Here is a 26233-nt window from a genome sequence, read left to right as displayed (position 1 = left end):
GCGGTGAGAGAGCTTCTGTAAGTGTTTCAGAGAAACCAGATCATTCTTAATAAGTGAGTCCAATTCACTATTTTGGCAACTCCATTTCCCTCATGGCCGCATCCAATCTATTGTTCAGTCCTGTCAACTCTATACCCCAAAACATAACCCAAATGTAATCATGTCTCCCCCCATCTCCAGTACCACCACTGGAGTCCAAGGAATGCCAGTGTGCTTCTGGTTGCGATACCGGCCCCTTCCCTGGCCGCTGCTTCCTCTCTTCCTCCTCTTGTCACCCATTCTCATATATAGCAGCTAGAGGGATCTGCATATATCATTTCTCTGTTCAGCCTTCAAATGTCTTCCATCCCACTTAGAATAAAATCCAAACCCCTATACCATCTGGCATATTCCCTCTCTAGTCCCACCTTGTTCCACCCCTCCTGTCATCCACTACACTCCAGTGACACTGGCCTCCTCAAAAGTGCCAAACATGTTCCCATCTCGGGGCCTCTGCACCAGCTGTTCCCTCTGCCAGAAATGCTCTTCCCCCTGACCTTTGCACGGCTCGCTGCTTTCTGTCGTTCAGATCGTCGTTAGCCATCATCTCTTCAGAGAAGCAAAGAAAACACCTACTCTGTTGTAGTCACCCAGTCACTGTCACATCACCCAATTCTACCTCTCTCTGCATAATGCTAATCACTACCTGAAACTTTCCTTTGCTCGCTGGTGTTATTCTCTGTCTCCCTTATCAGAGCAGGGTTTGTCTGTCATGATTATCCACCGAAAACGGGCCTGGCATTGAACTGATGCTCAATGAGTATTTGTTGACCAAACGAATGAAGGCTTGCATGCATGACTAAGCAAGTGAGTAACTGAACTGCCTGAGACTTTGGACTCTGGTATACGAAACTCTGGTATATGAAACTGCACCGTACCGCAAACCTTACTCCTAGGCTCTCTAAAACTCAGATCAATTTCCAGCTTCTCTGGAAAGTCTTATTCACACTTAGAAGATGTGCCTTTCCCTCTTCACCTACAGTTCTGTCTGTAGGATTCCTCTGGATTTAATCATAGCCTTGACCCCCCTCCCTTGTAGCCTACTGCCTAGTCCTGTTAAACTCATCCCCTGCTTATTAGCTCCGCACGTGTGCATATTCTCCCCACCCAAACACACTTTGTACCTTCTATGAAACAGTGCAGTAAACATAGTGGAAGAGAGAACCAGTCTGTTGGATAAATTTTTTAGTGCGTATCAGATAAAATTAGGATAACATAATCCTAAGTTGCACAGGACAGAGCCAATGAAGTTAAAACAGTAACCTCAGAGCCCCTTCCTTGGGTCCATGTGGATTCCCAGTTGGTATAAATCGCCATGCTTCCCATTGCTCATTCATTGGTTTGCTCTGTACAAAGTCAATTTCGTCTCTCTTTTTTTCCCCTCTTTCTCTCTTTCTAAGATGCATTCTGTGCCCCAGAGGCAGTGCTATGGGTGGACTGGGACAACATGCACTGAAGATAACCTTATATGCCCTGTGGGCAGCCAGCCAGAAATTGCAGTTTGAATGACTTTTTTTTTTTTTGCCTGCCAAAGAAAAGAGTTGCCTCATCACCTCAGAGCTCAAACACCAGTTCACCTGGTTGCTGAAGGATTCTTATTATTTTTTTGAAATTATACTCCTGAAAACTCATAGAGTAGTCACTCCCCTAGAGCCTGGTTTGTGATACTGACTCTTTCTAAAGTATGTAAAAGAACTAAAATAATGTTTTTAGGATGAATTTTCAAAAAGGATCAGCAATTCCACAGGTTACTCCGGCTTTTTTCCCCATCTGCTGTGACAGCAGGTGTGATTTCACAAGCCCACTCCCATCAATCATCCTCTCCAACCTGTCTCTGGTGCCTGACAAGGTGTTTATGTGTATAACATGGAAACCATCACTGGATCTTGCGAACAAATAAGGCTTCCTTTCAACAATACTCCAAAAGAAAACTTCCATGGAAAGCTAGGTGCTGAGTTCAGGTGGGTGATTCATTGAATCACCAGTCTCACCTTCTTCCAGGGGTTGCAAACTCAAAGCCCTTCAGGGGCAAAACAAGGACTATGAGACTATGAAGCATCCTAATGCAAAACAACAGTGAACACTGTAGTCTAAGTGGATAGTGCCTGTTCTATCTAAAAAGTACTCGCATTCACTTTACATAAAAATGAGCTAGCTAAACCCAAGGTTTCTGCAGGCATGATGTGGCCACTAGTGTTCAATCTTGATGCCTCTACTAAGTCAGTATTCTAGCCTGAGGCCCAAGCACTCGGGCTTTTCAGAGAATCTTAGAATTCATAAAATTATCGACAATAGGAGCTGGAAATGATCTTAGATGTTACTTACTCCAAATTCATTTTTTTCCAAGAAAGGAAACTGAGGTCACAAAATTAATAAGTCAGTCAAAAGGTACACAGTCAACAGGTAGCAGGGTTAAGACAAAACTCTCATCTCAGACTCCAGGTCTGATGATCTCTCAGCTACTGGCCCTTGCTCTTCCTAATATGCCGATAACAACCTCACCCTTCATGTTCCTTTAATACAAATATCCCCTTTAAAGGTTTCTGGAAGTTGTATTAATGACAGGAGAAGTTTCAAATGATAGAGGCTGAATTAAAATCAACTCAAAAAAAGAATTTGGTCATTAAAGGTGATAACAATAATGTAAAACTTGTACAAATATTATTCACAATAATTTGCCTGATAAACATGGACTATAAAATTAAGGTTTCAACTATGTAAAAGTGTACAGCATGTGGACAAAGACTAGAATGAAATTTGCATAATGAAATTAGGTGGAGTGGCATGATTGTTGTACTTTTTAAAATCATTTTAATGTGACTATAATATTCTTTATAGCATTTTATTTTATTTTATTTTTTTTTTTTTTTGACAGACAGAGATCACAAGTAGGCAGAGAGGCAGGCAGAGAGAGAGGGGGAAGCAGGCTCCCTGCGGAGCAGAGAGCCTGATGCGGGGCTCGATCCCAGGACCCTGGGATCATGACCTGAGCCGAAGGCAGAGGCTTTAACCCACTGAGCCACCCAGGCGCCCCTCTTTATAGCATTTTAGATTATTCTTTTTAACAGCAGTGCTGGGGGTCCAGTTTAATTTCCAAGGTAGCCATTCACCACAACCTATTCTTTTGTTCACTAGCAAACTTCATATTTTGTTCAGGTACCCAGTCTTTTCCCCTGTAACTCAGGAATGTCCTGATAAATCTGTTAATACCAGTGTTCTTATCTCTTTGCTAGTAATTGGTTCAAGCATGGGCATGTGATGTAAATCTGACAAATGAAACATAAAGAGAATTTGCTGAGGGACTTCTGGGGCAGAGCTTCTTCAGTCTTTTTTTAAATATTTATTTATTTACTTACTTACTTACTTAGAGATTTGAGAGAGAGAATGAGCACAGTGCAGGGGAGGGGCAGAGGGAGAGAGAAAATCTTAAGCAGGCACTATGCCCAGCCCGGAGCCGATGTGGATTCCATCTCACAACCCTGAGATCATTACCTGTGGCAAAATCAAGAGTCGGATGCTTAACTAACTGAGCCACCCAGGTGTCTCAAGGCTTCTTCAATCTTACAGGCAGGTCTCTTTCTCCACCTCTGGATGTTGTGTGAGAATATGAAGACCTAGAGCGACCATGCGGCAAGCCTGTCTGAGGACACCTATATGCTAAGATTGGCAGAACAGAAGGAAAGAAAGGATTCCTGATGAATTAGTGTGAAGTCACCTACCTCTGAACTTCTTCTGTGAGATAACCAACTTCTTATCATTTAGTTCAGTTGAGAAGGGGGATTTTCTGTTATTTGCCAAACTCCAGCCAAAGTAATAAACTTGATTCTTCCCTTTGTGTATTGGAAAGCACACTTGGATACCTCTATGAGTAGGGAATATACTCACATATTTTCCTCTCCTTTCCTATTCCTAAGGCATAGGCAGCATGACTACATTGAAACTGTCTAGTGTCTCATTTCAGAGGTGTGGTCAGGATGGATATAAACACAATCTGCTTCCCTAAGCTACAAGTTATGGTTCTACTAAGTATCCTCATATAATCAGAGCCTGATGACCATCAGCCCTTTTATATGGCATATTTCAGACAAAAAGAGTTGAAACCTGTTTGAGAAAAAAAAATCTTTTCTTAAGAGAAAACAAGAGAGGAAAGAGCCATTTCCAGGAATACAGATACCATCCTAATAAATCTGAGTTTTTAACTCCCTTAAGAGCTCTAATGACACCAAATACCTTTGTTTTGATGGTTGTATTTGTCCTTTTTCAAACCAGACAATTTTTAATTGTCATTTTTTTTTCTGGAAGTGACCATATTTCAATCATAGCAGTCAGTAAGTATCTGGACATCAATGATAAGTTTGCTAAGGGGCTGTGGAGGGAACAAAAGCTACCACTGAATGCAAGATTATTGTCATTAACATACAAAGTTCTACAAGTCTTGTCTGTTAGTGAGAACTAAACTTTTGAGGATTAGAAACTGTAACCCGTAGAGAATGGACTATAGATACACTTTATACATGCCGAGTATCTTGAAAAACCAGATATGAAGATAAATGGGCTCCTTTGTACTCTAGGCAGGGATCAAACCATTATAAAGTCACTTACCTAAGAGAGGCATGGTGTGCAAACACTCAAACCCCAACTTATGGCAACAATAATAATAGTGTATTTCCAATCTCAGAGAACATTTCCTCCTGGGAATTCCTAAAGGGCTTTGAAACTATTTTTACAAAATAAACATATATATTATTTTCAAGAAAAGCACAGTCTATTCTATAATATAATGTTGTCAATTATGAAAAAAGTAAAGTACCTCTACTATCCCTCCATCTTATCCATCATAATATCCCAAACCCCCAAGAGAGAAACTATTGAAACAGGCCTCACACAACCTAGCATCTCAAGGCCCCTTTTCAGCTCCCAGGTCCTCACCTTCCCACCCATTTCTACTTCTGTTTTAACGCTTGTCCTCCATTTCCTTCATTCCCCACCCCCTGTACATACAGAATCCTGATTTCTAGGGCAGCAATAAAAGCAAATAATAAACTGCCCAGTGTCTACATCTGTAATCTGTTTTATAAGCTTGTTCTTTATACCAGTGTTTCTCAAACTTCAATGAATATCCTGAGCATCTCGTTAAGAATGTAGATTCTGGATTCAGTAAGTCTGGCGTGGGGTCTAAAATTCTCCATTTCTAGCAGCTTCCAAAGTGAAGCTGATGCTGGTCCATGGTCCATACTTTGAGTAATAAGGTTTTATAAAACCTCTAAGACAAACAGCATCTGAGATTCAAACAAAACACACTAAATAACAAATCGGTAATTGTTTCAAAATGTGATGGGATTTGGGGCACCTGGGTGGCTCAGTGGGTTAAAGCCTCTGCCTTCGGCTCAGGTCACCGTCCCAGGGTCCTGGGATGGAGCCCCGTATCGGGCTCTCTGCTTGGCAGGGAGCCTGCTTCTTCCTCTCTCTCTGCTTGCCTCTCTGCCTACTTGTGATTTCTCTCTGTCAAATAAATAAATAAAATCTTTAAAAAAAATATGATGGGATTTGATGGAATTTGAGTTGTGCTTTTCTGACTACTAAATACAACAAATTCAAGAAAAACTGAGTCTTGGTGTACCTATTATCTATTGCTACACAATAAAATTATTAACTTAAAACAGTATCAAACATTTATTTTGTTCATGAATCTGAAATTAAGGCAGAGCTTTGCCATGAAAGCTTGTCTCTGCTCCACATGCTCTCAACTGGGACACTTCAGTTGGAGATTGGAGGAGGCACTTTCAAAATGACTCACTCTTATGGGTGGCAGGTTGAAGCTGGCATTCAGGTGGAAGCACAGCCAGGTCTGTGGGACGACCATCTTTGTTCCTCTCCATGTAGGAGAGGCCTCTCCATGGCCTGGTTGGGCTTTCTCACAGCATGATGACTAAGTTCCAAAAGCAAGTATCTCGGGAAAACAAAATGGAAGTGCATGGCATTTTCATGGCCTGGCCTCAGAAATAACATAGAGTCCCTTTTGCCATTATTCATTAGTTAAGGCAGTTACAAAGGCCTGTCAGGCTCAAGAAGAGAGACATGAGACTCTATCTCTTGATGGTAAAGTGACAAAATTCCCAAAGAACGTGAGGGATGAGAAATACAATTGTGGTCATCTTTGGGAAATATAATTTGCCATACTCATCAACCCAAAATCCTTTTGAACAAACGATAAGTTAATCATGATAGAAATTTTCTAATTCTAACCCAACCCCATTCCCATTTATATGTATTTTGGGGAAGAAGAAAAGAAATATAGACTACATTGGAAGAAATTGAGGAAATCTAGAATAATAAAAGAATATCTGATATAGGGGAGAAAAAAACAGGAAGAAAATAGTTGGAAAAGTGAAGAAGGGTGTACATTAAAAAAGGAAGTAGGATACAAGCACACAGAATAGTAGATCTGAATATAAAGACAACTATCACTTTCTTCCTTACCCTCACTGTGCTACCTGTAAAAGAGTGGAGTGGATACCGATCTGAATGGTTGGGAAGCCTAACATGTTATTTACTGCCATTCTCTGGTAGAAAGGAATCAAGATTGAAGTTTAGTACTTGAGTCAAGATTGAAGTTTAGTACTGACCATTAATAAATCACTTGAGCTATTTTTCTCTTTCAAATAATTTATGACAGTAGCAGAATGAATCCAAATATTAGACCCAAGGCTTTCTCAGACAGTTCTCATCTATGATGAGACCACAGTGTCATTGGAGAAGAATAGGAGCTGGGATCAGGAGGAAGCAACCATACTGTCTGGACCACTTACTGCATTTGCCAACTTACATTTGAACTCTACAACATGAGGTCTGATTCCAGTGAAAAACACACCAGGTGGCTAGATCGGTACTCATGCAACTGAAGATCATCATAATCAAATCTTCCTTCTCACAGTGAGAAATGCTACTTGTGGTGAAACATGGAAACAAAATGTTCTTCTGTTCATGCAAGGCCTTCTAAATTGGCTCCCCACACCTCCATATTGGGTCTCCATACTGTCTTGCTGAGTGTAAGCTCTGTGCAAGTTTAAAGTGGTGCCAAAAAAGCCATGTTGCACTTGATCTTTGGTGCTGAAAGTAAGACTCCAATGATAAAACCAGCAATTGCTACCCTGGAACAGCACTGCAAAACTGAGAGGGAAATACTTCTACCACAAGTTTCACACCAATTCCCCTTGAAACAAAAACACTGAGCATGCCTATGTATCATAAACCCACTGCCTCTTAACTCTTGCTCTAAACCTCCCATTGCAGGTTCGAGACATAAAAACTTCCCTCATGAAGCGCTGTTGGCTGGTACATGAGGAAGTTCCAGTCATGCTACTGAGATGGGTTCCTGGAAGGAAGATGAGGAAAATGATCTGCATTTTTCTTGATTTTTGCCCAAGGATGTCTGTTCTGTAGGCGTCCTGGAGTTCTTCCCAGAAGGCAGATCTCAAAATCTTCAATGCCAATCATGAATAAGACTTCCATTTACTTAAAATAATTAAACTTGTTCAGTGTTGTATGAATGAAAAGTGCCAGATTAAAAGGAGCAATTGCTGATCTTCACCTACAGGGATGTCCTGAAAGAAAGGACTGCCTCACTCACCACCTCCTTTCATTTCGTACACCAATCCCCTCCTACTCACCAAGGCAGTCAGGGAGTCTACCAGCGAGCCACCTGATCCAGCCTGAGGACTGCCTAGATCTATGACTTTGGGCATGGCAGTTAACTCCTCCACCCACTGGTCTTATATAGAATTAGAATAAGAATGTTCGTCATTCATTATCTTCCTTTGAACTTTGCCCCAAAAAGGCATAGCAAAAATGTTGAGGAAAGATTTGCAAGCAACATTTATGGTTGCCCTGTGAGAATACACCATGGGATCCCAACACAGAAAGTTTAGAAATGTGGCCTTCCCTGCTACATTCACGTATTATCAGACAACATTATTATAAGACACAGTATCTTCAAATGTTTAAGAAAATAAACATAGGATACTCAAAAGTGGAACCACGGTATTGAAAATGAACAGTTAAGACCTTTTTTTAAAAACTATTTCATTTATTTATTTGAGAGAGAGAGATTGAGCACTGAGCATGAGCATGAGTAGAGGGAGGGACAGGGGGAAAGAGAGAGGGACAAGGAGATTCCGTGCTGAGCAGGGAGCCCAACACAAGATTTATTCCAGGACCCCAAGATCATGACCTGAGTAGATGTCAGATGCCTAAATAACTGAGCCACCCAGGTGCCCAAGACCTTGAACTTTAATTACCCTGCTGCTTCAATCTACTCACACACTCTCTCCAATTTTACAAATTGGACATACCAACCCTGGACAGTACCTATTCTCTTGATCCCCTGACCCACAGAAGAAGAGACTAAGGGTTCACATTCAAGCTGGGAGTTCTAGCTTTAGGGCACATTCATTATCGGTATGTCACATAACAATGTATGAATGCCCTATGAATCATGAGCAACCTTCGATATGGGTTCTACTCTTTCTAAGCCTCTGTATTAGTTTCCTAGGGATGACATAACAAAATACCACAGACTGGGTAGCTTAAACAACATAAATTAATTTTTTCACAGTTCTGGAGGCTAGAAATTCTAGCTCAACACATCAGCAGGTTTGGTTTCTTCTGAGGCCTCTTTCCTTGGCTTATAGATGGCTGCCTTCTCATGTGGCTTTTTCTCTGTGTGTGACTCCCTGATATCTCTTTGACTTCTTATAAAGACACCAGTCAGATTGGATTAAGGACACCATTTTAACTTAGTCACTTCTTTTAAGATTTTATCTCTAAATATAGTCATATTCAGAAGTTAAGGATTTTAGTATATGAATTTGGGGGGAATGGAGGGTGAGGGATACAATTCAATCCATAACAGCCTCTGTAAAAACAGGGTTCATGAGGATTTATGCAAGATGCAGACAAGAACATGAATGAGAAAATGCTTTATAAATTATTAGTCACCATACAAATATTGTATGATTGATATCATCATCTTTGTCATTATAATTATTATTTTCTATGACATATTGTCAGTCTCCTGGGAAATCTAAAATTTTCACCTTTTGAAGAATTATAGCACAGTGGTTAAGAGAACATGCTCCGGAATTAAGATGTCTGGATCCAAATCCAAGCTCCACTATTTGTTAGCTGTGTGACCTTCAGAAATTATTTTAACCTCTCTAAGCCTCAGTTTTCCTATCTGTAAATTAGGGACATAAAAATAATACCTACCTTTTAGGGTTGTTGAAAAGATTAAAAGAGAGAGTGAATCAAAATGACTGATTAATAGTATATGCTCAATTAATGTGGTTGTTAGGAATAGCCATATTTAAACCTTGTTGCTACTGCTGCTTCTTTCTCATCCAGCAGAGGTCTCCATCATAGTCAGACTCGGACCAGACTCCCCATGATTGTCTGCGCTGCAGCTGCCAAGCACATCCACCGTTGGCAGAGAAAGGAGTGAAAGACTTGCCACCCTGTCTGAAGGAAGACGAGCTCAAAAACAAGAGAACAAGGAATAGTTAAGATTCCATGGTAAGATGTTATATGAATAGATGACCATGGTAAGATTAAGTTCTAGTGCTGCTTCAGAGACTTACTGGCATTGCCCTTAATTGCATCCCACTTTAGCTAGTTCTAAAGTTGAGTTAAGAAAGCTTACTCACATATACCTCAGAAGAGCAGTGAGAACGAATCGGCAAATGTTTTTGTAGAGTTCTCTGAATGCAAGGAGTGCTGTTAAACAAATATTTAACATTTTTCATCGTATTAAGCTTATCTCATCTTTTTATCACCAGTTATATTCCACGCCTCAGTTTTGCTTCCACTGTAATATATTTCCTTTAACCTTCTTTTCCCAGACAGGCTTACACCTCCAAGTTCAATTATTCTGTCAATTGTGTTTTACATTTTACAGATTTTTATTAACCACTTGTGGTATCAATTTGTTGATCTGTTGCTTCTTCTGTAGTGATCATCTTTACACCCACCAAAAGCTGCCCAAGCAATTAAGCTGAGGAAGGTTAGAGTTATTCAAGAGAAATTAAAGCATAGAAGGAAAGACAGTAGAATAACGGATAAAAAGAGCATTGAGGGGGAAACACACATGTACTAAAAAAACATAGCACGCAGCAGATAGAGGCTCAGAGGGAAAAGAGGAGAGACAGATAGAAAACAGATCCTGCTTCTGCCTGCTACACCTCGCTTTCAGCACCAAGGACAGAGCCTCCCAAGGGCTAACCCCAGCACAGATCAGTTTAGGGTCCCTCCCAAATCCTCTAGAGGAAACGCATGGATTTGAAGCAGCTATGAAGCATGCAGTAAGGTCTAATAGGAAAGCTGTAAGAGCAGCCCACAAGTGATTTCACCTTAGAGACAAAAATGGGTGATTTTCTTTCTGTTCATTTCCACAGTTTCGGTGTCCTTGGAAAGGCAAAGTTTGCTTTGCTTGAGCATGTCTGCTGTCAGTAAGTGAAGGCAGCCACTGAGGTGCTAAACTCCACAGTCTCCAGAAATCAGAAGAAATTTTCAGGGTAAGTAATTTTTCTTTTTGTTTCTAATTTAATGCACAGCATTTTCCTGGAAGGTTATTTAACCAGCTTGGGGTTCTGTGGTTCTCTACGAATATGCATTAAAACTCTGCACCCTCTTCTTATTGAAAAACCTGAAACCCTAAAGAAGCTGTTTTCATTTTTTCCCTCATTTTTGACAATAGAAACCTGTTCTCTTTCTCTTTTTCCCCCAAAATTAGATCCTCATGGGCTCTAGAAGCTCTATCAAGGCAGAATTAAAAGATGGAAAATAAAAAGGTATTACTATCCCTGGGATTTGTATGGAAGTTGATGTATTCCCCTTAAGGGTCTTACTTAATTGTAAGGGTCTGTTATTTTAAACTCCCCAATTTAGCATCCTAGTAATCCAGGGCTGAGGGTTTGGAGAGGCACTGTTTTCAATGGTCTATTTAAAGTCAGGCTGTTTCCAAGTCAGAATCCAATTATTCCCAGCAGAGATATGCAGTACTTGAGATGATGATTGTGTATATTTTCTTTAATGATAGCATATGATTTTGAGGATATTGTTTCTTAATTGTTAGGCTTTCATTATTTATTGTAGCTTATTGGGTCAACGGAAGTTGTTGCAATTAGGTATTTGTTCCAGTTCATGCATTTAGTTTAATCGAATACTATCAAAATGCATGCACAAATAATAAAGCGGCAATAGCAGAGTGGGACTTGGATTTTACACTCATTCTGCATGTCTCTTTGTACTTTATAGGGGAAGCCCTTTTCTTACTGATACTAAAAGGTCAGTAAGATGTCTGTCCTTAGGTATGCATGAAGAATTCCTGCTTGACACACCATTGGATCTCTTGGAGCCAAAGAGAAGCAAATATGATATGAAAAAATTTTGCTCAGACACTTGTTTATTTTTAGTTGAACATTTTCAAAGGTCTGCATGGCTAGCAGTGAGCAGTGGTGTCAAGCAAGGAAAATACTGACAGTATCCAAATGAATGCTTGATATTAAAGCATCTATACAGAAGCCTGCTTATTATGGATTATGAATTAAAGCAAATACAAAATAGATCTTACTCATTATTAAATTCAATATCTAATGCACTGAGGTTTGCCATTGATTAATGTTTGCTTATTGATTGATCCATTGACTTTCCATTTTATCTCTGATTAAAATGATAAAATGGTTGGTGATTCGAAGTTGTTAGGGAGAGTGGGAATTCTCTGCCTAATGGAGCAGGTTTAATTAGAGACTAAAATGTATATAACCTTGGCTATCAGCTATGGTTTTTCTCGGTGCATTTGCCAACGATGTAAATATGCCCAAATATATAAGTATGCTATGTATTTTAATGCACTTGTGAATCTTCATTGGAAAGTAAACTAGACAGCAATTTTCAAGAATAAAGTGCCATAGAAATGCTAAAGACTGCCTCTAATAATAATGACAATGTAACTCCCACTGTTTCTATGTGCAGTATGCACCTGCTTTGACTTCTCACAGGGTTTGGTCAGGTGCTCTGAAAAAGCAAGGTTTTAAAATGTGTCTCCATTTCAAGTTTGTCTCCCTCACCCCAATAGTGGAGTAGTTAAAAATGTAAGGTCTAGAAACAGATAGAGTTGAATGAGCTCCATCATTTATTGTTGTATGACCCCAGCAAGATAATTAACCTTTTTATTACTTCCTTCACCTGCAAAATGGGGGTAATAATAGGACCTACTTTCTCTACCAGGTTGCTGCGAGGCTTAACTATGATAATGATTATAAATTTTAGCTATAATTATTAACTTTTTCAGCCAATATAGAAAGTCTGCATTGAAGCCCAGAACCAGAAAAGCTTTGCAGACTAGAGGTCAGGATGTAACTGAGGGCAGAAGACAGGGATCTGATGCAAGTGAAGATCTGGTCACAGAACCCTGTTTTTAAGGTGTTGTGTTCTGAGTTTAGGAAAAACCAGCTCTAATTGGAAATGTCTCCATACGTCAATGTCTACAGACACATTAAATAAGTTGTGAGTTTGATATTTAAGGAGACCCAAGATCAAAGCTAGGCTCAATACAGCCTCCTACATATGATATAATCTTAAGAAAATTTAGACTCAGCTTTTTGGTCTATAAAAAGGAGATTTTAATATCCACCTTCAGGGCTACTATAAATATTAAAATGAGATAAAGTCCAGGTACCCACTACATGGTAGTAAACAGAAGAGATGGTGACTACTGTCTTCAGAAGGAAATTGAGAACTCAAGTGTTTTTGTTTTTATTTTTTTTGTTTGTTTTTGCCCAATTCAGTATTCTTAAGGAAAGGGAACAAATAATTAAGACCTGGTAAACCTTAATGAGTATCTTCCTAACACGCCTGGTATGCAACCAAGTGCCAAGGAGACACCCCACAAACGTTCTAGGCAGAATGTAGCACAGCACTGAGGGAATATCAGTAAAGCAGGATGTATGTCATAGCTGATGGGGGCCTGACTACTCTCTGTCCCTCTACTCTTTAAAATAAATTATGCACTCACTTTCAGAGATGCTAGAATAAACTATAAAGACCAAGGCAAATCAATACTTTGTAAGAAGTTGAAAGGTTTATTAAAATTTGTGAGTAGTGTTATATATAATGAATCTTAAAAGAGTTAGACCAGCCATAATCTTCTAGTCCTTGCCTTCTCCATTTTCTCACTGCTCATCCATTCTTAACTACTAACACTCTTTGCTGAGGTCACCAGTAATCTCTTAATTTCCAAGTCCATTAGCCACTCTACAATTGGAGCTTACTTGACCCCTTCACTTATTCCCACTTCCCCTTTAATAATAAAAGCCACAGTACTTCAAGTGCTTGTGTTAGACATTATGCTAGAGCCATGATTCTCAATTGAGAGAATAATTTTGTCCCACAAGGGATATTTGACAGTGTCTGGAGACATTTTTGGTTGTCACAACCTGGGTGAAGGGGAGTGTTGCTAAACATCCTACAATGCCCACTTCCAAAAAGAATTATCCAGCCCCAGCTGCCAGCAGTGCCAGGACTTGACATATATAATATTATTTGATCTTCGCAATAACCCCATGGAGTGGGTATGATGTCCACATTTTGCTGATGTCTCCACCAGTCTCCACCAGGCTATCAGTATGAATTACTTAAAGAGTGGTTAAGTTAACAAATTTCCAGGCTTCCTGCTTTTCCCTAACAGAAACCAGTTTGATATCTGGTAATATATTTATCAGAGGAAAAAAGAAAGGAAAAATCCCAACCCAGCTCTGTGTTATATAAGCAATACTGGTTTAAAGGGAAAAAAAAAAAAAAGATGAAAGAAAGCTCTAAGGAGGGAGAGAGTTGAAACAATTAGCTGAGAGGCGGGGAGTAATCCAGGCTCTCACTCACTTACTGCTTCCATCTCCCACATCAACTCATTAGGAACTGCCTGGACAACCAAGGCTACACCCACCTGCTACTACACAGAACCTAAGACCAGAGACGGTACAATGCAAAAACAATAATAAATCAGAAATCCATGCAATTATGATTCAAACATCAGGCTCCCGATTGATTTTCAGAGTTGAGGGTTTCCTTTCGTTTAATTAGCCATTGACACTCAGCTGCACTTTTTTTTAAGTAGCTGTCAAACCTCAACAGGGTAAAAAGTCCAAGATGGTAACAAATATCCCAAGGTTTTGTGCTTCCATCTTACCTGTCAGGTGAGATCAGGCTTAGACATCAGAGGCCAACTACAGATCCCATGGAAGACTGATTTCTGGCCACTGTTTTCCCAACTGGTCCAGCTGCAGGAGGAAAGGTGTTCTGGGTCTGAGCTGGCCTCAAAGGTAGAAATATCCATCAATAATCAGAAAGCATTGTATTTTTCAAAAAGCTCTTGGAAGCAGCTTTCCTATCTCTAGGGTAGCAGCTGCCCTTTCCAAATAATGAGAAAATTATAATTATTATCAGAAACTATTATTATGTTTTAAATTTTATTGAGTACAAATAGTGTGCCAAGATAAAGAACAATTTTCTTTTAAAATAATTCTCTGAATTCATTCCAAGTCGGCCCCTTACAATCATTTGTTCATTTTCACACTTACACATTCCAGGATGAAACATTTCAAAATGAGACACAAAATGACAATCATGATTAGGCCACTTCCCTCATTGACGGGGAGCTGCGGATACCAGGATTGAGAGCAAAGCCTGGCCACCAAGCCAGCCTCTACCTCTGCCTGGAGTGAGTGTTCCCATGGAGGCGCATATACTCCATTTCTAAGTATTTTAGTTGTAACCCACAAAGCAGTGAATAAGATGTTTAATACTCCTGCCTTGAAAAATATACCTCTGTAACCATCTGGAAGGCCAGGTTTAAATTTAGGATTCCTGGTCCCTAAGAGTTCAAAACGAAATGTGAGAGGGCAGGAGAAGCCTCTTTCCACCCCAAATCCTGCTCCAGGGACTCCATCCTCTTCTCTCCCCACTTTAGGCTGTACCCAAGCTTCTCATCTGAGCTCCCCCAAAGAGCCACCCCTTGAGCTCAGGGGTCCCAAATATCCATGGCATACACTCAGGTTGACAGATCCAGAATAGGGCTTGGGAAACAGGCTCCATGCAGTTTGGGCAGAGAATTCTGTGATCTTGGTGCCCAGAATGTGGTTTAGAATGAGAGAGTGGACTCTTGTTGGATGTGCTCCTTGGCATTGTGGGAGGGCATGACCTCATCCCATAGGGAGGATATGACAGAGGCGGTCCAAAGTGGGACCGTCTAAAGCACAGATCCCACGGCAGGAGTCCCTCTTCCAGCACACAAGGCTTTAATGCATAGGCATTTCCATAATTTTCTACAAGACATGGTGATTTTTGTCACATTCCCTCCCCACCCCCACTTCTTCCTGGATACACAAAAACCTGGCTATGAGAGCCCAGAGTCCCTTCTTCAGGACTGGCCCCAAAAGGCTGGTGTCACAGGGGCAGCTGAGGGGCTCTGATGCCTTTCCCACCCTAAGCCCAAAGTCCCCACAGTTCGAGGATTCACTCTTCCCAATGGGATGGTGACACGACAGTTGTTACAGCTTGCAGATGCCAACGGGGAGTTTTGGAAGAATCAGAGGCCTGCATGCTAGTTCTGCCACTAATAAGCTTTATGACTTAAGGCATGTTATTAATCTCTTTGGGTCTTATTTCCCTGTTTGAAAAGTGAGGGCTCAGAAGTTGAAAATTTATGCTTATGGGCCCTTGGCCCATGGATGTAAAATTTTGTGGGTGGGGGGTGAGAAGGCACTTCATAGAGTTTAAACATTTTTTAATTGGCAACCAGTCTTTCAAAATTAGGAGGTTTCAAACAAAATTCCACACATGAATTTTTCCTTAACTATAAAAACCACTACACTGTCTCTATACTCCATTACTCTTGAGTTCTTCTCCCACACCCACCATGCCCCAAGCAAGATGCAAGAGAGAGATGAGAAACTAAAGGAAGAGACAGAGGGAGGCAGGGGGAAAGGCAGATGGGGCAACAGAAGAGGGTGGAGAGAAAACAAGGAAAGGGGAATGGGAAGCTAAAAGAAACCGTCCAGTATGAAAAAAAGAGCTCACACTTACATAGCTTTCTAGGTATCATAGCTTTCAATGCTTTACATATTTAATAGCTCAATTAATCCTCACAAAAACCCTATGGGGTGGATTCGTTTCCTCCACTTTGCAGAGGAGGAAAATGAAGCTCAGAGAGGAGAGGTGCAGTAACACACCCAACGTCCAGCAGTAGGAAGTGGCAGAGCTGGGATTCTGATCCCGCAACAGCTCTACATATTCACAGTCTAAGCACAGCTCTTTCAGTGCCCTGCACAGCTTCTTGATCTCACACCCTTCCACTCTGTACCTGCCTCACTGGGCTCCAGCCCCTCTGGACTGCCTGCTGCCTTCCACACACCACCTTGTCCTGCCTTTGTATCTGCTTGGACCCTTCTGCTTGGACCACTCTTCCTGCAGATATCTGCGTGGTTGTCTTCTTCGTGTCCTCCAGGTCTTGACTCAGGTGTCGCCTTCTTCACAAGGGCTTCCTGATTATCCTGGTTAAAAAGTGCCCTCAGATAGCCTATGCACACACACGTAATCCTCCCCATCTCCATACCTCCTCCTCTGATTCATCATTCTCCAAAATGCATCTCATGATCGAACATATACATTCTTTATTTAACTCATTCCTTACTGTATTCTCCTCCATACTACATCCTTTATCTTATTTCTTGCTGTATTCTCCTCCCCCAGTGGGCCCCAACATGAGGGCAGGAGTATCTTCCCTTTTGTTCATTGTTGTATTTCCAGTGCTTAGAACAGTACCAAGCATATAGGAGGTGCTTGATAAATATTTGTTGAAGCAATCCATAAAAATGTACCCAAGCAGCCAAGCTCCAAGGAGTCCAGTTTTGCCAACATTGTTTTCTGTCTCCTCCCAGGAAACCCACGGGGATCACTATTCTCCCTCTGGGCTATGGCGCCTCTGAGCCAGTTGAGCAGCCAGATCAACTCCACCTGTGGGGCAGAGAACTCCACAGGGGCCAGCCGGGCCCACCCGCACACCTACTACGCACTCTCCTACTGCGCTCTGATCCTGGCCATCATCTTCGGCAACGGTCTGGTGTGTGTGGCAGTGCTGAAGGAACGGGCCTTGCAGACCACCACCAACTACCTGGTGGTGAGCTTGGCTGTGGCTGACCTGCTGGTGGCCACCTTGGTGATGCCCTGGGTGGTGTACCTGGAGGTGAGTGAGCCCCACCTGTGGGCTGCCTGTGTGACCGTCCTGGTCTTTGTCTTCCCTGTGTTCCCGGCCTCTGGGCTCAAAATATTCCCTGCCACGATCCTGAGACTAGGAAGGAAGGAGAGGTCCCGTCACTCTCCCTTTATCCCATTATCCGACATGACATGCCCACATCAGAATGAAGGAGCCAGGAATGATTGTGCTCTTGGGTCTCCAGCATCCAGGTGACTGGACTTGAGTGATGCAACACATCCTAAAATGCATCAGGTTTAATCTCTGTGCCAGTCACGTCTCAAAGATGTGGGGGGGGGGGTTGAGGGAGGCAGTCTGTGGGCAGCTTCAACAGTGTTTTCATGTATACAGAGGGGTAGGGTTGTGCTGGAAGGATGCAGGACAACAGTGAGGAGGGAGGGAGATGCAGAAGGAATAATAGAAAAACAAAAAAAAATTAATGACTAAGTGGAAAAGAGAAAAAACAGTCTGCAAATAGATCAGACTTCTTTTGATTGTTGAGTTGCCCTTGCACTCAGTTCTTTGCTCCTGGGCACCAGCTCTCTACAGATTCTGCTACCAAACAGACCAAACCTTCACATTTATATTTTTGATGCCTCCATTAATAGTACCGAGTCCTCGCCAGTCAGATAATGCAGCAGACCCTGGAGAATTCTTCTGGAGAGAAATATTTCTTAAATTTGAAAGTATTTTCATTGGAGAGTGCAAAACAGAGTCAGGAGGTGATCAAGACAAAACATCCATTTGCTAACAAAGGAATCAGGGTGCCTACACCTGTTCAAGAAACAGATAGTCTTACCAGGAAAACATGCAATTACTAAAGAGCTTTTTAAAAACACTTTAATGTACTATTAATATGTCTCTCCTGCACTGTGTATCATGTATCATTTTAAAGAGGTATCCAATGAAGGATCAAAATGATGCTATGATTAAGAGAAATTAAAATTCATCAAATTAATATCTCAGTTAATATTAATAGTGAAGGTGACAGTTAATTAAGTATGACATATCACAGGAGAGCAAAAACCTCAAACATAGACTGCCTAGGCTGGTATCCCTATTAAAGAATGACTGGGAACTAAAATTAGACTTATGATCTCAAAGGGGAAACATAAAGGAAAGAAACCAAGAAAATAGAAAAGGAAAGGAAAAGCAGAAAAACATCTAGGCTGATTGGGATAGATGTATAGGCTAAGGGAAGAGTTGGAGGGGAAAAAAAACAAACAAACAATAATTTTTCCCAATTAAGATAATTCTGATGGCAAAAGATCTTGTAATTATCTTGACTTTTCCATCAACCCAAACTGACTGAGACAACCTTGAAGTCAGAAGCTATGTCTTTGTTCTTTTTTTTCCTCCCCTGTAGTCCAAACACACTACCTGGCACATAATATGTGCTAAATAAATATTTGCTGTATGAATGATTAAATGAATCTTTTCTATAATGTATGCATTAGATGGGCAATTCCTGCTTATACTGTCTGCAGCCGTATCTATTGTTTCAATGAGCTGTTTTTTTTTTTACATTCAATAATAATGAGACTGAAAAGAAGTTAGACACATGTGAGATTTCTGCTCAAGAGTAGGCAGATTTAAAGTGCTACCAACCAGAATGGATTAGTTAATGATTCATAACATCACCATCCCATACCTCAAAGTATTTCTGTCCACCCCTATACATTACAAGGATTCTTAGGTCTTTCAGAAGCCTGCATGTCAGAAAGAAATACAGGATGAGGACCTCCACTCTAATAAACATATTAAATTAATTGCCTCTGAAATAAAGCCAGTCTTCGGGTATCTATAACAAAGCCTCCCAAGATCCCTCTTCAACTGTCCATTTGGGGTTGCTTCCAGGACTCTGGATAGACCATTTTGGAAAATCTCTGTAGATACTGGTGTAGGATATTGACATTGTGATTGTTCCACGCTAGACACACAGGGCATCCCTTGTCAGCCACACCTGCCAAAATTGATGACATCCCCCTTCTGCTGAGCATAGAAGAGCAACCGATCGCACAGAGAGCCGGCATGAAATCTTGCCAAAGGCTTACTGGACTCTCTGCAGGTGGGATCTATGAGCTCTCCCCTTGGCTCCCTCTCATAAAAATCAGTACACATTATGTCCAACAGGTTATTTGGTGCAAGTTTTCAGCAATCAAGAGCATGGTCAAACAAGTGTGCAATCATATAAAGAAGATTTGGGAGACATCTCTCCACTGGGAAATGGGCTTTGGACCTCTTTTTGGTCTTCCCTACTTGCTTTAAAGCTCTTGTCAATGCAACTTAATATTTCAGTACCACTCTCACCAACAGTCCTCTAAGGGTCTCTCTCAATAAAAGAACATGACTTAAAGCAGCCATAATGAACAGACAACAAGTTAAGATGTTAGAAGGTTCTATTCCAAAGGACCAGGTCTCCCTAACCCACCACAGTATATAATTTTCTTCATCTTAAATACCTGCCTGATTTCTGTGGACCTCAGAAGCAGACAGGGTATCTCAATGAGAGAAAAGAGTACCTTGGGCCCTTAAAAGGACTGTGAATATATAAGTCCATGCATCTCAGAGAAGAGCAAAGCATTAATCATACTAACTTGTGCTAATTGTGGTACAGTTTGAGTAACTGGTCTAGTAATTACATGACTATACCTAAGGACTCCCTTGGAAAGAGGAAAGGATGCAGTGTTGACCACAGTACAGAGACTGCTATAGGCTTGGGGACAAGCACAAAATGTTTGTCCAAGAGGACAGCACGGAAATGAGAGGAACACAATGTAGTGGCCAAATTAGCTGCCAAATTCACAGCTTCCTGTGCTTTGATTTGAATACATCTATCTTCTTTGAAGGAAATATTGGCTCATACTGGCCAGATTCCTTCCTTTGAGGGAAAATGGCCTAATTTTACCAGGCACCAGTGTGTATGCTGTAAATATTGAAAAACCTTACTCACTGTGGCTTAAACAAAGAGGAATTACTTTTCTCACACAACAAGAATTCTGGAGGAAGGGGATTTTTGGTGTCAATTCAGCTGCCCCATGGTGTCATCAAGGACCAATCTCTTCCATCCTTGACAAGCTGGCTTACTTCCTCATGCTGCTTGAAGGATGGCTGCCATGGCCCTCAGCATCATGGCCATGTTCAAAAATAGGATAGGTGGGGACAGCAGGAAAAGAAAGAAAGAGAGGGAAAGAGATAGCCCTTTCCCTGGAATGCCTCAAAGTTTTTCCTAAGGGACTTCACTTAAGTTTAATTAACCAAAACTGGATCATAAGGGAAGGATACATGGGAGGAGAGAAAAGAAAGTGAAAATGTGGGTTTTATTTAAAAAGAGGATGTGGTATGGGGAAGAATTACTGTGAGATGGGCAAACAAAATTTCACAGAGCACTGTGTTTCTGGAATTCACTGGAATGAATGTGATTCCTGCACAGGGTTATGCTATGAGAAAGACTCAGAACTGGAAGTCAGAAGACCTGGAATCGAAGGAATAAAATGGAGGTGACAAGTATACTTTTCCTTTCTCATGGGCTTGATGTCAGGCTCAACTGTCACCAGTTGAGAAAGTACTTTGATAACTAAAAGGTGTGAACTATAAATATCTCAGTTAAGACACTTTTAGTAGTAAGTAAAAGAAAACTAAATTCCAATCGACTTAAGCAACAAACAGAATGCATTTTTCTTTCACACCAGGACTTTTAAAAGTCCCATGGTAGGGTGGGCTGCAGGCACCGTTGGAACCAGCCTCCAGCTCCATTTCTCCACAATTCTCCCAGCTCTATTCTAGGAATTAGCCTTACCCATGGCATATTCTAAACTATAGGCCTCACATGTGTCCACCCCACCGTTCACACCAAGATAGAAAATCTGTGTCCCAGAATTTTTACTAGAAATGTTAAGATGTACTTGATTGGATTGGCTTCTGGCACATGATTTTCTCTGAACTAATCATTGGATGAAAGAGTTGGTTTAGCAGAGATGATATGTTCCTTCCATGGTGCACACCAAAGACTTGCTCAGGAATTTCAGAGTTTCACAGAGGACTCCAAGGACTATTGGAACAAAGGCAGAGGACAGCAGCACAGACACAACACAGTGGCTTTCACAGTACCATCCTCATCATTAAAGGCACACAGGAGCCTGGCTTGGGCTGGGGGACTAACAGGGGCTAGTCACTGACCTTCTTCAGTTTTCTTTGTCCTCGGGCCTAGCAGCAAGTTTAGGATAGAAATCATGCAGGTGATCTCAGAGTAGGTTCTATTTCAGTGGGCTGAGTCCTGGCTGTCTCTTTCATTCAGTTTGCAGCACTTGCTCAAAAACTCTTTTCTGTGCCACAATAAATAGTTCTATCCCTAATTCCCTCTCAAGTTTTTAATTTCCTGCTTTAGAAGCTGCAGTCTGTGTGGAGCTCTCTCTCCAAGCACAAACATCCCATTTTGTTCCACTTGGTTAAGCATCCTTTGTGATATTTAATGCACTTATATCAGGGCAGAAAGGCAACGTAAGCAGCCAGAGGAACTTTTAGAATATTAAACTCAGACTATTTGGGTCCCAGTGTGGACAGGAAAAAAAAGACGTGAGAACTGAGTAATATATACCAAGCAAAAAAGAACAGGGGGTAGTGTTGAGGCAGGGAATCAAGGTCAGAGAGTGACTACGGGAAAGAGCAACACTATTTTTGGGGAGAGGAAACTTTGACCCTTGTAATGACATTGTAAAAATAAGGGAGAGTCTGCATTTTCAATGGGTTCCTCCATGACTCTTACGCATCTAAACTTTGAGCAGTTCTGAGCTAAATCTTTATTACGGAGAACTGCTTGTTCAAAATACAAACTACTGGGTCTACCCCAGGTCCACCAAACCAGAATTTCCAGGGATGGCCCTGGAAGTCTATGGTAATCATACCAGCACCACCACGCCCCCACTCCTATCCTTGGTAATTCATGCAAGCAGCTGAACACCTGCTACAAATTAACATTTAAGAGCCACTAATCTGTAAACTGTCCCCCATTTCACAGATGAGGAAATTGGGATTCAGATCATTGGATCCCCTATCTTGCCTCACCGCAATCCCCCTGCACCCCAGAAAGATTCCAAATGTGGTGAACAAAAATGGAATGAAGAGGTTAGAGAAGTAATTCCATTTTTGTGCTTTGGACATCTCCCCAAACAACTAAAAATCCCATCCCTTAGAGCAGGAATTCTTAATCAGGGGAGTCCATCAACTTGGATGTAAATAAAATTACTTCTTTATTTTCACTACACTGAAATTTAGCATTTTCTTCAACTATGAAGGTAGGCATCAACCCACAGCAGAAGAAATCCTTACTGTCCCCAAGAGAAATCACAGATATTTCTATTTTCAAATCACATTAGAGTTGTCGTACACACCTTGAAATACCATTTACACTCACGAGTACTTTGAAATTGTAGGAATTTTAGACCTGTCGCTAGGCTTTGTTATTTAGTGCATTATTAAAGAAGCACATATATTAAAATACTTTGGTAACTATATTTCAATATAATTGGTATTGTGATCTAATGTATTTTACTGTATACACTTACAAATATTCTTCTGAGAAGGGAACCATGAGAACAAAGGGATCCGTGGGACATAGAATGGGCAAGGAGCCCTGCTTTTAGGGATGACAATTTCTGAAGACAATGTCATGCCCCCTACTTCCACCCCCAAATCCCCAGACCCGGGTTTCCCCAACCTCCCAGGCAGTAGAAGAATCACTGGAGGGACTTATTATTCTGAGTGGGGCCTGAGAATCATTTTGTTTAAATAGAGCCTCAGGTGATTTGGGAAATGCTGCCTTATAATCAGTAAATTTGGGAAATGCTGCCTTAGGCTGTGTCTGTTAGAAATCAATAGCCAGCTTCGGTACCTGAAGACACTTTCTTGCTTACTCCCTCCTTCTGCATTGCCAAAGGGAGTTAGTTATATTCATTAGCAAGTGAGAGTAACACCACCTGGCTGTGCAGAATTCTGTAGTGAGTTATTCATTAGAATTTAGGAGAAAGGTAGAATCATGTCTCTAAAGAGGCTTAAATCCATCAGATTTTGTTTTTGTTTTTTTTTCTTTTTTTTTTTTTGCCTTAATTTCAAAACTCTCTTTCCTTTTTATGTTCCCCCCACACTTTGTCCTTACCTCACCATCAGCACTTTTCCCATTGTATCGTAGTTATTTTCTTGGTTTCTCCCTCCTGGGCCCTCAGTTCACCCACACCCACTCGTATATGTGTCCCCCTTACGTGCTCACACTATATGCTAAAGCCCTGGGGTTCAAAAACAGGTTCCACTTATCTCAGTATACTCCCCCAGGCAAAGTACCAGACCCTCAATTAATATGCTGTGTGGTAGAGGGACAGGCCAGTGCCAGCTCTTATCCCTCCTACAACGGTAGGATTGAGTGGACCTGTGTGCTTCCCAGCAGGGGCCCGGCAAGATACTGCCATGGGTGGAGTAATCGTTAATATTAAGGGTTTGAAATTTTAGCTTCTTTTACCAGCTACGCATCCTTGGGCAAATCACATAACCATTCTCAGTCTCCATTTCTGTACCAATAAATTAGAAACACTATTTCCCTCATCGGGTTGCTGTGACAGAATTGTGAGAGTTACTTAGGCATGGTCATGGCCCTTTGCAGCTCTACTGATTGCTTACTCTTATTTACTTGATGTGGAGGACTCCAGTAAAAAAATAAATTAATAAAGTAAAATGAGTATTTCCACTGCACATCCACCAGTTAAAGACTTATTTTAAGGAGTAAGCCCCAGGGAAGCCTAAGGGACAGCACCTTAGTGGGAATTACTTCAATCCACTGATCAGCGTGGGGTTTTTTTGACACTTAGCTGAGATCAAGGAGAATGGGGATTTTGAAGGCAGAATTAGGAGAAGAGACCAGCCAGAATCAGTGGGGAGTGGGGCGCACAAGAGAAGTCAGAGGACACTTGAAGGGCTTTGGCCATGAGGGGCTTAAAAAGCAAGGGAGCAAAAAACCTGCCCAGTGTGTGCTTTCACTAGACCCCAAGGCCAGCAGCCACCCCTGTCTTTTGCACTATTTTTGGAACGCTATGAGAGAGGCGATCGAAAAGAGGGTGCCCGTTTCCGAGAAGGGAGGTGATACCGTTTGTCACACAAAAATCCTCAATGAGCATATGGTTTTCTCCCTTCCCCTTGTGTCAGCCCAACTCCCATCCTTTTCTAGCACCTCGTCCCTCCTGACCTGACGCTCCCCTAGAACAGGGCAGGTTGTGACCTGCATTCCTGTGCACTGCCCGCATCTGCTGGCTGTGCCACCCCGGGTGGGGTTCTGACCCTCTCCCAGTTTTTGTCCCTTTCTCTGCCATGAAAACAGTAGCCATCTCTCATAGGGTGGTAAGCACCAATAGAAGCCATGTGCGTCAAGTGCTTCGCAGAACATCAAGACTTAGTAAGCATCCAATAAATGTTAACTATCAGTATTAATACAGATTTTGTCAGAGACCATTCACTCTTCCAGAATATATTTGCATGGTAGGTCCTGCTCTAGGAGCCGGGGATGTGGCAGCAAACAAGTCGAAGTCCCTGCTCCCACAGAATTAACTAACAGTCATTTACTTTCCTATCAGATAAGTGTATATTTTGTCCCCCAAAAGCTTTATGAGCCCATACAGTAAAAAACAAATTCAGTTTTCAGAATCTAAAGTTGCAAAGCTGTAGAAATTCCTGAAATAGGTCACGTGGGCCAGTGACCCACATAAGGTAAGTTCTCAATAAACATTAGATTGTATTCACAATGTTAGGCCCTCATGATGATCTCTGGTTATTTTATTTAAGAATGCCTTGCTCCTCAGTTATCATATACGTTCTTCAAGGACATGGCCGGAAGTATATTTTTTAAAAGATTTTATTTATTTATTTGAGATAGAGCAAGAGTGAGAGAGAGGGAGCATGTGCACAAGCAGGGAGAGCAGCAGGCAGAGGGGAAAGCAGGCTCCCCACTGGGCAGGGAGCCCGAAGTGGGGCTCGATCCCAGGACTCTGGGATCATGACTGAGCCAAAGGCAGACACTTAACCAACTGAGCCACCGAAAGCACACCCCCAAAACACATTTTTAAAACCTCTTAAAACACATAACAGATGCTTCTTCTATAAACAAGTATTAGGGGCTTCACAACTACTTGCTGAATGAATGAATGAATGAATGAACAAAAGAACGAACAAAAGAACAAATAAACACCCAGCACGCACTGGAGTTTGCTGTTGTAACTATCCTCTGTCACCTACATTTTCACCCCAGCTCACAGACACAAACAGGCATTCACAACTTTACAAAACAAAAAGTGGGCTTTACCCAATTTAAGACATATATTGCATAGAAGACATATGTTAAAATGAGGTTTAATATACAAAATTCGAAGCTTCTGCAAGAAGCTTTCGCAGCATACAAGCATCCTATGGACTGAGAAAAATATCCCTTATTCTCCTGGCTCCCGTAAATCAGCTATTATGACCATACAGCCCCCTTTTCATGAGTTTCTCATTCTCAGAATTCCTATCAGTGCATATTAGGCTTTATTTTTATAAAGGCAAATGGCTGAACTAAAAGAAAACAAATCCACAACCTAACGAACAAAAACAAGGGGTTTGTTCCCCTTTGCTAGTTTGAACTTGGCATCATTGCTTTTAGACAAAATATCTTTGGTTAGGGTTTCTCAAAATAGAGTCTGGAGATGACCAAATACAGGAGTAAAATGGGATGCTGGAAAGAAATAAATCGAAGGGGAAAGAAGTGGTTCGAGGAGGGAGGCTTTCCGAACCTTCCTTTAGTGGGATAAATCAGGAACGAATGGGAAGGGGACCCCTCTGGGCAACAAGAATCTCGGGTGACAAAAACCGACCAGA

General features: G+C 41.4%; 1 protein-coding gene across 1 annotated transcript in view; it reads left to right on the top strand.

The window, feature by feature from the left end:
• Positions 1 to 10556: 10556 nt before the first annotated feature.
• DRD3 (dopamine receptor D3) overlaps positions 10557 to 26233 on the top strand; it is a 39263-nt gene continuing 23586 nt past the window's right edge. Inside the window, exons 1-2 of the mRNA XM_047691591.1 lie at positions 10557 to 10607; positions 17028 to 17332. Coding sequence (XP_047547547.1) covers positions 17063 to 17332 — 270 coding nt within the window. The 5' untranslated portion in view covers positions 10557 to 10607; positions 17028 to 17062. The remainder of the gene's footprint in view (positions 10608 to 17027; positions 17333 to 26233) is intronic.

Source organism: Lutra lutra, chromosome 1, assembly GCF_902655055.1.
Source record: "Lutra lutra chromosome 1, mLutLut1.2, whole genome shotgun sequence".
NCBI classification, from domain to species: Eukaryota; Metazoa; Chordata; class Mammalia; order Carnivora; family Mustelidae; genus Lutra; species Lutra lutra.
This window is presented reverse-complemented; position numbering and strand designations above follow the sequence as displayed.